This window comes from Bos taurus, chromosome 10 (genome assembly GCF_002263795.3).
Source record: "Bos taurus isolate L1 Dominette 01449 registration number 42190680 breed Hereford chromosome 10, ARS-UCD2.0, whole genome shotgun sequence".
NCBI classification, from domain to species: Eukaryota; Metazoa; Chordata; class Mammalia; order Artiodactyla; family Bovidae; genus Bos; species Bos taurus.
This window is the reverse complement of record NC_037337.1, coordinates 87,782,503-87,795,768: the sequence shown is the minus strand read 5'-3', so window position 1 is coordinate 87,795,768 and position 13,266 is coordinate 87,782,503. Positions and strand designations below refer to the sequence as shown.

General features: G+C 49.6%; 1 protein-coding gene across 4 annotated transcripts in view; it reads right to left on the bottom strand.

Moving 5' to 3' along the window:
• The window catches only part of ESRRB (estrogen related receptor beta), a 183,237-nt gene that overhangs the window by 14,367 nt on the left and 155,604 nt on the right, over positions 1 to 13,266 (bottom strand). For all 4 annotated transcript variants that reach the window (XM_010809670.4, XM_010809669.4, XM_059890946.1 and 1 more), the window contains exons 4-5: positions 2,597 to 2,707; positions 1,418 to 1,579 (exon numbers count right to left, since the gene is read on the bottom strand). In XM_010809670.4, coding sequence (XP_010807972.1) covers positions 1,418 to 1,579; positions 2,597 to 2,707 — 273 coding nt within the window. The remainder of the gene's footprint in view (positions 1 to 1,417; positions 1,580 to 2,596; positions 2,708 to 13,266) is intronic.

The following is a 13,266-nucleotide window of genomic DNA, read 5'->3' as shown; positions in this document are numbered from 1 at the left end:
TGGGGGGGCCGTGCCCCATTTGGCCCTGGGTTAGTGGAGCAATCCAGGCTGAGGTGTCTTAAGCAGTGGCCTGACCCCACATTGTTGCTGAATCAGCACAGGGCAGATTCAAAAACTACTGAGTGTGTAATCCTAAGAGGCTGAGCTCCTTAGTAAGGGCGCTCCAGCCCAGATCCCCGGGGAGCCCAGCCCTGAGTCAGGGAGTCCCTGCTGAAGGAACTCTAGGCTTCCTGCCAATGGTGATACCAGCAACATCTCTGAGCTGTTATCTGCAGGAAGGCTCACTCCCATAAGTCGTGCACATAGCATCTTATATAAGGACTTTCTGACCTGCCCCAATCAACTGTGGGCCTTGGCATCTGAGGTTTAGGACACCTTTGCTACAGAACCACGAATGCTGTATTCATCTTTCAGAGCCAGTGGCAAACACAGAAGGGATCTACAGACAGGAAGATAAACTGTCCCATGTCACATAAGCTAGGAAGAATCCGAGTCCACCATAGGTCACTGCCAGAGGGGAACAGGCTGTTTCCCCGACATTATGAACCAAGCCGTGAGAACTGTAAAGGAGCAAACCGCACAGACTTTAGAAAGCCCCTCAGCAAAGGTGTGATGTAGAGGATGTGGGTATCTGTGTCTACATAAACATAAAAAAACATCAGCTCCTTCCTTTTATCCAGTTTTAAAAGGCTGAAGGAGGGGTCTGGAGCCACAGGCAATGAAGAGAAGTCTGGATCACCCAAGACCTGTTCATTACATATACTTCTCATGCCAGAAATGATCTTAAAATCACAGGATCCAAATTAAGAGACTGGCCTCCCTTAAGATCAGGCAAAAGGGAATAGCGAGCATATGGCTGATGTCAAGGACGTATCAAAAGCATCCCACACCCACTTGCATTTCATCCCCATGTCAAAGTGCACGAAGGAGGTAGTGCTGGTATTCCCTGTGTGCAGAGAGGTCAGGTGACCCGTCCTGAGTCACGCAGCTAGGAAGTTGCAGACCTAGAACTCGAACCCCAATCTGATTCCCAAGCCCATGCTCTTAACCACTCCACTTCACTAGTAGGAAACAAGAGAGTCAATGCCTCTTCTATTTCCCAGTATATGATCAATATGGAGAAAACCCTGTTCTTTGGCCTTTAAGGATCCAAAGAACTTGCTTTGATTGTTACCTAATGTAGAAGCAATCATAGCCCCACTAGAATGCTAATCAGGAGCATCACTGGACCTTCCAAATGCCTGCTCACCTCCAATCTCACAAAGAGAGAAAGGATCCCAGAGAAGAACAGGCTTGCCAAGATCCCACATGGCTCCTGGGTTCCGGGCTCCCACGCATCAGAACCAGAGCCATGGGGAGAAGAGCTGCTAGTCTCTGCCTACACCCTCCCCCAGTCCCGTGTCTCTGTGGGACTCACCTGGGATGTGCTTGGCCCAGCCAATGATGACCACGAGCTCCCTGTCTGCCAGGTCACAGAGAGTGGTCAGAGCCTTGATGTCGCCCTCTGGCATGCCGGGTGGAGGCATGGCATACAGTTTGTCCGGCTCAGCCACCAGCAGGTAGGAGACGATTTTAGTCACTGCAAAGACCAAGGGGAGAATGTAAATGCCTGGGGAAAGAGGAAAGAGGCCAAGGCGGAGCCTGAGATGGCTCTGGAAGAAAATTTGGGTCCCAGGGAGCCCTAGGAAGGTCAAACATGTCTCAACCCTACTCCCTCCCTCCCACCCTGCCTCCCCCTCTCCCTTTCTTCCTTTTTTCTTTTTTTTAAATTTTACTGATGTATAGTTAATTTACAATGCTGTGTTAATTTTTGCTGTATAACAAAGTGACACAGTTTTATGTATACATATATATATATATACACACATATACATACATATATACACACATTCTTTTTTATATTCGTTATATTGGTTTATCCCGGGACATTGGCTATAGTTCCTCGTGCTTACAGTAAGACCTTGTCATCCATCCCCATTCGATGTATAATAGCTTGCATCCCTTCCAACCCCCAACTCCCTCCGTCCTTCTCGCACACCCCCTCCCTTTCCGACTCCATAAAGTTGCTGGCAGTGATGATTTGGGCTGCTGGGAAATATCCCAACAAGGGAAGCTGCCTGGTAAATTCTCTTAAGAGGACCCTGATTCAAGTGGGAGGTGAGGGGACATGCTCTGGAGACTGGAATCATGCTGCATTTAGAATCCCGTTCTGTATTTCCTGGTGACTCAGATGGTAAGGAATCTGCCTGCAATGCAGGAGGCCCGGGTTCTATCCCCGGGTTGGGAAGATCCCCTGGAGAAGAGAATGGCAACCCATTCCAGTATTCTTGCCTGGAGAATTCCATGGACAGAGGAGCCTGGTGAGTTAGACTGAGCGACTAACACTTTCACTTTCTATAAATCCCATAGGAAAGATCTTCTGAATGAAGCAATGAAGCCTAAAGTACTTGATGCCAAGGCCAGACCCTGGTGCCCCTCCTTGGTGGTCCTCAGTGCCCCCATAACCTAGTGATGTGAAGGCAGCATTTCCCCAAAGGACGCCAGATGTTCCAGCAACAGAGGCTGGCACAAGGGGTGTGGGCTGCCCTGCACTCACATGGCTTTTTAGCAGGAGGAGAAATCTGTAAGCTCAGGTATGGGCTGCTCTCTGAGTCCAGCCGTCGCTTGTATTTCTGGCGGCCTCCACGCACTCGGTCGAGGCGCACACCTGTTGGAGAGGAAAAGAAGGTCTCAGAGTTGTTCAACAGCACCAGCAGTGTCAGCGCTGACTTCAGAATACCAGCAATGGCTAAATCTTTCAGGGCTACATCCCGATGGCTGTTTGCACCTGTCCCATGGCCAGCCTCAGGCCAGGTGGTTGGACAATCCTAAGATAATCGTCTTCACAGTAATGACCCATCCCGGTTTCCCCTAGGCCTGGCCTGCCTTTCTGGAGTCAGCATCCTCCTGAAATCCCTTCCAAGCAGACTTCAGCTCTTGAGTCTTTCTGTCCAGAAGGCAAAGCACAGCAAAAGCACTCCTCCAAGTGTTGGGGAAAGACGACGCATCATTTTAGATCTGCTGTGAATCCAAGCAGGACTGAGTTAGCTTGCCAAGACAGGAAAGAAATCCCTGCCATGAGTGATACATCCAAAGAGCTAAATAAAATAATGATCTTCAAACTTTTCACACAAGAAGCGTCTAGATGGAAGGCACTCATCACAAGCGTCAATTTCTGGATCCCGCCCTCAGAAATTCTAGGGTTCAGTTCTGAAGTCTATCTTCTACATAAATGCAGACGTAAATGTCTTCTACACAAACCCCACCAGATGGGAATCAGGTGGTCCTGGTCACACCTGGAACATCAGTGCCGAGAAGGATGTGAACAGCAAGTGCAAAAGCAGGTGTGGCCACTCCACACTGACACCCGTTTCCAGTGGAGTAAGGCCCGACCCTAGGGAGACCCTTTATTGTCACCGAGTCCATACCACCTTCATGAAACCCACCCCACTCCCAGCTCCTGCATTCTGGATACACATATTGTTACCACTTGACACTCCCACCAGCAGGCAGGGCGGACAGGCCCTCCTGTGGGTTCCTCACCCAAGGGCACACACACCTACTTGTAGCCACCAACTTGTATGGCCTGCCCTAAAAAGATGGCTGGAGCCCATCGACTTAGCTCCAAGTGAGAACACCATAAGCAAAGTGGCTCTCCTTGCCTCACCACGAGACGGACCTTGACTGGAACACGCAGGAAGTCAAAGACAGAGTCCAAGGCCCCAGAGGAGCAAGCTCGGGGGCTTCACCTTCTCGTCCTTTCGCCAAAGGTCAATAGCATCACAATACGGAGCTCCAGCCAGTTGGTCTTCAGGGCCCTGTCTTTCCCTGGTACTTCCTCCTGCCGGTCCTACCTTCTGCCACCTTCCCGGCCCACAGGGGAGTGCCAAGGGCCTGGAGGCTGCTATAAGCACACCCAGCCAGGCTGCCCAGAGGGAATGTCTTTTAGGGGGCAGTCACTGCTCGGCATTTCGTCAGCAGTGTCCATTTTACCACACAACTGGCACTTTTGTATCTGACGATGAACACGGCTGTAGTAAGTTTTTCCTTTTCCAGGACAGGGTCTACCCAGCATCCCACCCCTGCTTCCTATTTCAAGGCAGCTCCTCTCTTGTCTTCTTATTAAGGAGGCCAGCAGTATTACACTCAGCCACTGGGGTGTGGGCAGCCCTGGGCCAGACTTTCTTGGTTAGGGCATCTCCCGTGCCTGGGCTCTCAGAGGCTTTCCTTGGTCCTTGTCTGGCTAAGTGTGGTCCTTAAGCCTCCTGACGAGTTTCCAATGAACTTCCCTTCTGCGTCAAGAGTCAGAATGGTTTGCAACTGGCCACGTCTATAGTGGGTGCTCCAGGACCAGATGCTGAGATAACGCGGGCAGTTTATCTGGGAGGCGATCGCAGGAAGGAAGTCAATACAAGTGTGTTCCTGAGTGGACCACTGCTGTGGGCAACCGGCTCAGCCTCACTGCAGACCCGGGGAGGCAGTGTAGAACATGCCTTAGCTACGGTGCTGGGGACAAGGGCCACTGGGGCGTTTAGCCACTTCTCCCACAGTCACTGGCAAGTCACAGGTCCGGGCTGAGCAAGCTCTGGTGGCCAGAGAAAGCCCTGGGCAGAGCCGCAGTCATGAGGTGGCGGGTTAGCACACAGTCGATAGAACCCTACATAGGTGTGTGTGGGGCACCAACCGCTGCCTCCTTCTCGAAGTGTGGTCCGTGACCAGCAACAGCAGTAGCAGAGCTTCTTAGAATGCAAGCTCTCGGGGCTGGCCCTGGGCGGAAGCTGAGCTAGCATTTCAGCAGGGTGATTCGTAGGCACAGGAAGAGTTTGAGCTGGGCTGCACCACAGCCTCCGAGCAGACGTGGCTGAATAATCCACTTCCATCAGCACCTCGGGAACTTGAAGGGGCAGCTGAATCCCATTCAGCAAAAGACCAAGACCCGTGTGCCAATGGGACTCACCCCTCCCAGCCCCTTCTGGGAGGGCAGAAGGAGCAAGAACATGAAGGCAGGAAGGATGGTCCCCCATTCCCTGAAGAGTCTTCCTGACCCCGTCCTGTGACCCAGCCTGAAGGCAGCTCAGCCCTGCCTACTACCCCCGAGGAGAATCCAACCCTCCACCAGGCTTCTCCGCCTGGAAAGCTGGCAAGACCGTGAGTGAAAACACCAGGCAGCAGGCACAGAGGACCGTGAGGACCCCCGTCTCCTGAGCACCTACTATGTGCTAGGGTCTGACCTGGAGTCCAGAGTGGGCCCCTTCTCCACTTTACTGGCTTTCTCTGCTAGAAGCCAGTCTCATGAAGTCCCCCCTCCCACCCAAACTGCCTGATCCCAGACAGCTGTCAACAGGACAGGGAGCTGCTCAACAGGGAGAAAAGGAGGCACCCACCCCTCAGCGGGGCAAGGAGCTGGGCATATGCCACCTCCGTCCCTGCCTCCCCGTCTAATACACTCTGTCCTCACACAGGGCCTGGCACTTCGTGGGTGTTCAAGAAAATCTTGATACATGCACGAATGGACCTGCCTCCAACCCCCACCCCCCCAGCCCCCATCCAGGCTGGGTGCTTCTTCCCGGGCTCCAATAACACACTGGGGTTCTTCTAATTAGGCACCCCTTACGACCAGGGGCCGCTCACCATCCTACTCCAGGGGGTGCCATGGCACCCAGTGCACCACGTGGGTGCTTAGAAAACAGAGCTGTTAGTATGATCATCACCATCATTAGTACTCTTCCCCCAAGTTGTGTGCAGCCCTCTGGTAAATCACATCGACAATGAGAATGTGAACAACCAAGCTTATGGTGGAATTTCTCTATGTGCTGCCATATTTAGTCCACAAGGTATACAGCTGGGGTTATTATCCCCATTTTATAAGACAAACTGAGGCTCACAGAGATTTAGTAATTTGCCCAATAAATGAACCAATACCCAAGCTCTTTGCCATTCCAGGGTATGACATCCTAGGGCACAGCAGGTATAACTTCTCTAAATTTTCTCCTCTAGATCTTGACCGCACAATGGTCAATAGCTGCAATCAATAAGTGTATTGATTATCAGGTTATTCTGTTTAAAAAAAAAAAAAAGGAGCCTGTAGGGTTTGATTATGCACAAATTGATATCTGGCATCGAGGTTTGTTTGCTCTCCTTGCTTCCCGTCTGCTTTTCCAAGTCGTGCTCAGCTCACAAACCCAAATCCCTCCAGCCCACAGGATCCAGTGATCGAGGTCCCAGACCGGCTCCGCCCTTACAGGTTGGGCAGCCTCGGCCATGTTGGCTCTCATGGCCTTGGTCTCAGTGTAGAGATGGAAGCTGTGGTTATACCAACTCTGCTCGCAGCATGTGGCTTTTGCAACAAGAGACAAAATAGTGGGGAAATGGTTGGTAAATCGGAAAGTGGTTTCAGTAGCCGAGCGAGGCCATCACTCCCATGGCTCTGGGTCCCAGCACTTCACGTGCCACCTCCGACTCAACAGGCTCTTAGTGGCCAGGGTCCCGTCTGCCCCAGTTCTGAGATCTCCCTTCCCCATAACACTGCCCCACAGTCAGGGTGTATCAATGACCATTTAGGGTAGAGCTGTCCAGGGTCATAGATCCTGGTTGGGGTTGGGCAGATGGGCCCCCATCTAAATGAATAGCCCAAACCATCCCAAAGGCAGTTCATATCCTGGACGCACCTTTGAAGGCCCAGTTCAAGTATTATCTCTACTGGGAAACCTTTCCAGACTCCCCTGGCAGAGCTGACCATGCCATTCTTGGGCTCCCTTTGTCCTTTCTGTGTTACAGCCACCAAGGTCAAAACAACTCTTCACCATTGTACACCATGCGCCCATCTCCCTGGTGGATTGTGGGCAACTCCTGGACAAGGACTTTCATTTATCATTGCAGTCCCGGTTCAGCACCCAGCTTATGGGAGGCAATCAAGTGTCTTAGTAAAGTGATGCGCCCGTTAAAATGAAGCCCTTCCGACTAAAGAAACAAGAGACTGTCCAGGTCTTATCCTTTCCCCAGCTTCCATTTGTCTCTCCAGCCTCCAGAAATTCACTCTCTCAAGGCAGTCCATTCCTCCTGAAAATTTCCCCTGGTACTGACCTAAATTCTGTCCCCAGATCACTTCCTACCCTGCATTCCATTCCACAGGATTAACTCCCTTCCACAAGACAACCCTTTGTGGACTTGAACATCCTTGGACACTCTCCTTCCATTAAGCCAAGCGCCCTTTATTTCTTACATTTGTACAGTATTTTCAGACCAGTCACCTCCTCGCCTTCTACGCATTTGTCTTGATTGATATGATCTGCTCTGCCCTGAGAAGGTTCAGCCCCTCAAGGGCAGAGACAGTGCAGAGATCTGCATTCCTTGGCACTCGGCCAAACAGACATCGGTCTATGCTTATACTCACTATCTGCCAATGTGCATGTGTTTTCCCTTGACTCTGCTTCACATATTTAGTGAACAAGAAGCAGCCCCTTCCCAAGAGGTAATGGTATGGACTGGGTTCTCATCCAGAGAGATACAGCAGCATGCTGCTGCTGCTGCTGCTGCTGCTAAGTCACTTCAGTCGTGTCCAACTCTTCGTGACCCCACAGACGGCAGCCCACCAGGCCCCGCCGTCCCTGGGATTCTCCAGGCAAGAACACTGGAGTGGGTTGCCATTTCCTCCTCCAATGCATGAAAGTGAAAAGTGAAAGTGAAGTCGCTCAGTCGTGTCCGACTCTTAGCGACCCCATGGACTGCAGCCCACCAGGCTCCTCTGTCCATGCGATTTTCCAGGCAAGAGTACTGGAGTGGGTTGCCATTGCCTTCTCCGAGCATGTTATATCATGAATCCTTTAGAGGTGGATCACCAAATTCTAACCATTGGGTCTAATAGACATTCTTAGTTGTCTACCCAATTTTCATTCCATTCCCCCTTTTCCATGCTAACAGGATCCAGATTTTCTTCATACACACAATAAGCCCTAGCTAGTCTGAGCAATTTTGTTTCCAACGTTTTCAGTCTCCTGGTAACCGAGGCTGGTCATATGGCCTGGTTCTGGCCCCATGGGATATAAGGGGAAGCCCATGGTGGGAGCTTCTGGGAATGGTTTTGCTTTTCTGATAAAAGAGACAGACATTGTTGGTGCAGCTCTTTTTGCCTTTCTTCTGCCCTGACCTGGAAGATGAACCCTAGAGCTGTGGCAACCACCTTGCAACCATGAAGCAGCCATGTGAAGATACCAAACACTAGAGAAGAAAGGCAGAGCCTGAGCCCCTGATGCTGTGACTGAGAAGTCCATGCAATCGCCCATCTCTGGACTTCTTGTTTGGCGGGGAAATCAATCTCATTTATTGATGCTTAAGCCACTAGCAGTCAAGTTCTCTGTAACTTGCAGCAAAAAGCAATTTTCACTGATACGATGTGCAATTACTTTTTAAATTAGGATACTTAAGTCTTAACAAACAGCAAATGGAAAGAAAATAAAGGTGGGGATTTGAACCTGAAATAAGAGTGGACTTATTGTTTGTGTTCTTATATTCGTGAAATATATAAAAGGCAGGCTTAGGGAGCATATTAAAATACTAAGTAATTTATAGTTACTGTCTAGGATTATTAGATTGTATCATCTTATTGATACTTTCTGAATTTAAAGAGGCATCAATAATATTCTCAGGTAAAGTATACCAGATCTCCAAATACTATAATAAATACTTGTCCTTTGCTTTAATGACTGTTCAGTACAGTTTAATCCCTTAACATGTGCAGGCCCAAATTAAGTATTCATAAGTGTGTCATTTGAATACAAAAAAGGTTGATAATTGCTGGAATACATGTACCATGAAGACTGAGGCCTTTAGCTGAGCCCAGACCCGGATAAGAACCTCTCCCCCTTCTTGGCCAACATGGTAACCCCCTTAAATCTAACAGACATAAGTATAAGCTGAAGTTCACCTCTCCTGACCAGTTGCTCCCTGGTGCTGCCCCTGCTGTAAGTGCTGCATGTGTATTATTTCATTTAGGGATTGCAACAACCCTATGAGGGAGCTTCTATTATTATCCCATTTACAGATGGGGGAAAATGAGTCACTTGCCAAAGCCTCATAGGAAGGAATGTGATCTGACGCCAGAGCCCAGGCTCTCAACCACTCCTGCATGCTATGTCTCTCAAGGGGCCCTGAGTCACCGTGGTGGTAGAAGAAACGCAGTGGGGGGCCAGGGCCACACTGCACGCCCCTGGGGACCATTCACCTGCAATTCCATCTGAATGTGCCCTGGAGCTGTGCCTCCCAGCGCCCTGCAGTCTGTATGTAATACACCTAGAACCACTGAATTGTACACTTTACCTGGGTGAATTATATCTCAGTATAGTAGTCATATAATCATATATAAATATATAATTACTACCTGCTTTTTTCATTTGAAAAGCCCCTGATGCTGGGAAAGATTGAAGGCAGGAGAAGGAGATGACAAAGGATGAGATGGTTGGATGGCATCACCCACTCAATGGACATGAGTTCGAGTAAACTACAGGAGTTGGTGATGGACAGGGGGGCCTGTCCATGGGGTCGCAAAGAGTCGGACACAACTGAGTGACTGAACTGAACGGATAGTAATTGTATCTCAAAATAGTAATATGCCCAGTACGCAGTAGGCACTTAGTAGGAATCTCTTTCCTTTCATTTGCCTAGGAAAGTGGTAGTGTCTGCCTTGAACTGCCTCATGGGAAGAGAGAGAAACACACCCCCTTAGTTATAACTACTGTGGGTCAGATGTGTTAAACAAAACCTCTCAAGAAACCAAGATTCAGAGACGCAGAATACTGTGCCCAAGGGCACACGGTGCCAACACAGGTACCCCCCTGAATGTGCTCAGCTGAGCCCACACAGTCCCCAACCCCCAGGAGCCTTATCCCTGGGCTGGTCTCCCTACACTTGCAATGCCCAACCCCACTTCCCAGCTCAGGGCACAGGAAAGAGCAAAGAAGCTGCTGGGCTGCTCTGGGAAGAAACTGCTTGGAGGTGGGGGGGATAGGGGGGTGCTCCCCCAAGCCTCTGCCCCATCTGCTGACCTCTCCAACCGACCGCAGGCATGTCAGAGCAGCCAGGGCTGACGGCTGCTGCACCCTAGATCAGATGACCACTTGCTGACTTGTAAGATCAGGCTTCTGACTTTTTTCTTAATGGAAGTAAATAACTCCTGCACCCCCCACCCCTCAACTCCCCGCTTTCTTCTCCAGTGCTCTCCCTAAGCTGGCCGAGATCCCAGCCTTTCGGAAGTAAAAATAGCAGAGTATGCAGGGGCGGCAGCAGCTGCGGGGTGGGGGTGGGGGGCAGTTTAAGTTTCTTTCTTTTATCCCAGGAACTAAAAATAACCAGGTAAAGCTGGGGAAAGCATGGCCCCGCACCTGGCCCACAGCCTGTCCCTGTGACAGGCACTGAGGGTCACATTTCTCTTCCCACAGGAAACGCTCAGGCAAGGTTCTGAGCCTGGGTCTTCTCCTGTCCTGACACTGCAAAATTGTCATAGTCAAGACCCTTCTCTTCCCCCTAGAAATCCCCACCCCAACCCGGCTCCCACCCACACCCACCCAATTGAATGTCCTTGGTTTATTAATGATGTATACAATGCTGTGCAGTTTGCAAAGCTCTTTCCGCATCTCATTTGATCTGTGTCACAAAATTGAGGGAGAGAGAATATGTGATTATTACCATGCCCAAGTGAGAACTGAGGCTCAGAAAGGTCAGAGAACTCTCTCAGGGATGCACAGCCAGGAAAGGTCAGAGGGAGGATCTGAATCTTGATCTCCAAGGTTCTATCATCTTTGCTCTGAACTTGAGACCACCCATCCCGTATGACCATCAGAATGTCCTGAGAGCCTTTGAACGACACAGACCTTAAGGGCTTACCCCCTTCAAGGTTCTGAGTCAACTGGTTCTAAGTTAATAGGGGAGATATACAGGAAACGGTAATTTTGCAATCACTCCTCTAGTGACTCAGATTATCTACCAGGCCTGGGAAGCACTGCACTAAACCTGTTTTACACGGTACTTTTGTCTAAGCAGTGTTCCTTCCAGGAGGCTTCGGTGTTGACTCTGTACCTATAAGTTCTACCAAACTATAGCTGACCCCTCTCCAGAAAGAGAAGCAACCCCCTCTAAAGGTGATAGGAGGACCCTGGGCTCCGGAGGGCCCAGGGACTGTGGGTCACGTGGACATGCTGATGCCCACCTAGCAGCCTAGAAGAATGCCCTAAACACTCATCCACAGCCCCTGCACAATCTGGGCTCCCTCCAGCCACCTGTCCTGCAGGGGTTTCTGGGTGACAGGTGAGCTCACCTTGCTGTCTCAGGCAGGACAGCTGCCTTGGGCTGCCTTTCACCCTGCTGCCGTATCATAATATGAAGTGTGCCTCGCACTTGGCCCCCTACAAGCTCAGAGAATGAAACCTTGCAGGTGGATAAACACACATGCCGCCTAGTTCTCCAGGGCTTGTGCCAGCTGCTCCAGAGTGGGTGAGATGGCACTGGGGGATGAGGTCCTAGCCTTCTGCCTTTTAAAGAAGTGTCCACTCTCTTGCTGCTCTCTCCTCCGGACCCTTCCCACCCAGAGCACTATGTCCCCAAAGACATTTTGGCAGGGCTGAGTTATCCTTGCATTCCCACCTACCAAGAAGTCTCTAAAACTGAACACCTAACCAGGAAAAGCTGTTTCAGCCCAGTCTCTCTTTCCATTCCCTTCCTCTTCTTCCCATCTGGGGACAGGCTCTAGGCTACTGGCCAAGGCATCTACAATGAGTTGGACTGGGCTTCTTAGGAGGAATTCCTGGGACTTCCCTGGTGACCTAGTGGTTAAAACTCTGCCATGCAATGCAGGGGACAAGGGTTTGAAGCCCGCTCACTGCAACTACTGAGCTTGTGCACTCTGAAGCCTGTGTGCTGCAATTACTAAAGCCCAGGCGCTCTGGAGCCCACACAACACAACTAGAGAGCCCGAGAACCACAGCGAAAGATCCCACACGATACAGTGAATATCTCATATACCACAACCAAGACCCAACACAGCTAAATACATTTTTTTAAAAAAGAATGAATTCCTGTATAACCAAGGAGACTAGATTCCCCCCAACTTGATTATTTACTAGCTGTGTGGCCTTGGGCAAATCACTTGAACTCAGCTGCACTAGATCAGTCATGGCAAAAAGCTGTGAGCTACACCACCACCCTCCATTTCCTAGTCTGTGGCAGACATTGCTAATCAACCACGGCACTCTTGCCTACTGATTCCGGGTTCTGCCTAAGAAGCCTTTCAATCACGCATTCTAGGCAGCTGCCCCACACCCTAGAGTTGACAGTTCACCTAAAAGCAGTTTGCCATCTTGGAGCCAGCTCACTGTACTCAAAAGTCCAGTCCAGCAAAGTCCAAGACCAACATGGGGAAGGCAGATTAGGTATGCATCTTTATAGTAGCAGGTTAAGAAAACACATTTAAAAAAAAAAAAAATTGACACAGAAGTACAAACTGTAAAGGAAAAAACTGATAAATTCAATTTATTAATATTACTAACTTCTGTCCATCAAAGACTCCATAAAGAGAAGAAAGCTGCAAATGAGAAAAATGACTAGTAAAATGGCCAGAATATATGGAAAAATTGGGGACAGGCTCAGATAAGCACCTCGTGGAGCATAGCCCTGTGCTGGGAAAGATTGAGGGCAGGAGGAAAAGGGGATGACAGAGGACAAGATGGTTGGAGGGCATCACTGACTCAGTGGACATGAGTTTAAGCAAGCTCCAGGAGATGGTGAAGGACAGGGAAGCCTGGCATGCTGCAGTGCATGGGGTCACAAAGAGTTGGACACAACTGAGCGGCTGAACAACAAGAACAGCATATCGTCTGTGGCCGTGTTCACATTACAACAGCAGAGTTAAACAGACAGAGACCTTGTGGCCCACAAAGCCAAATGTGTGTATCCGGCTCCTATAATACAGAAATGAAAATAAATGAATTACAGAACCACGCAAAAAGAAGCATTCATCTCAGAAATACTGACTAAAATAACCAAGATGCAGAAGAATATGTACAGTATAATTTTACTTAAAACTAAAAAACATGATATGATTCAAGATACAAACCTATGATAAAACTACAAAGAAAGGCAAGGAAAAATAATGTGAAATCAGGATAATAGTTGCCCCTGAAAGTAATGAATGGGGGCTTAGACACAGAGGGAACCTCAAAAGTAAGGGTAAAATTTCTT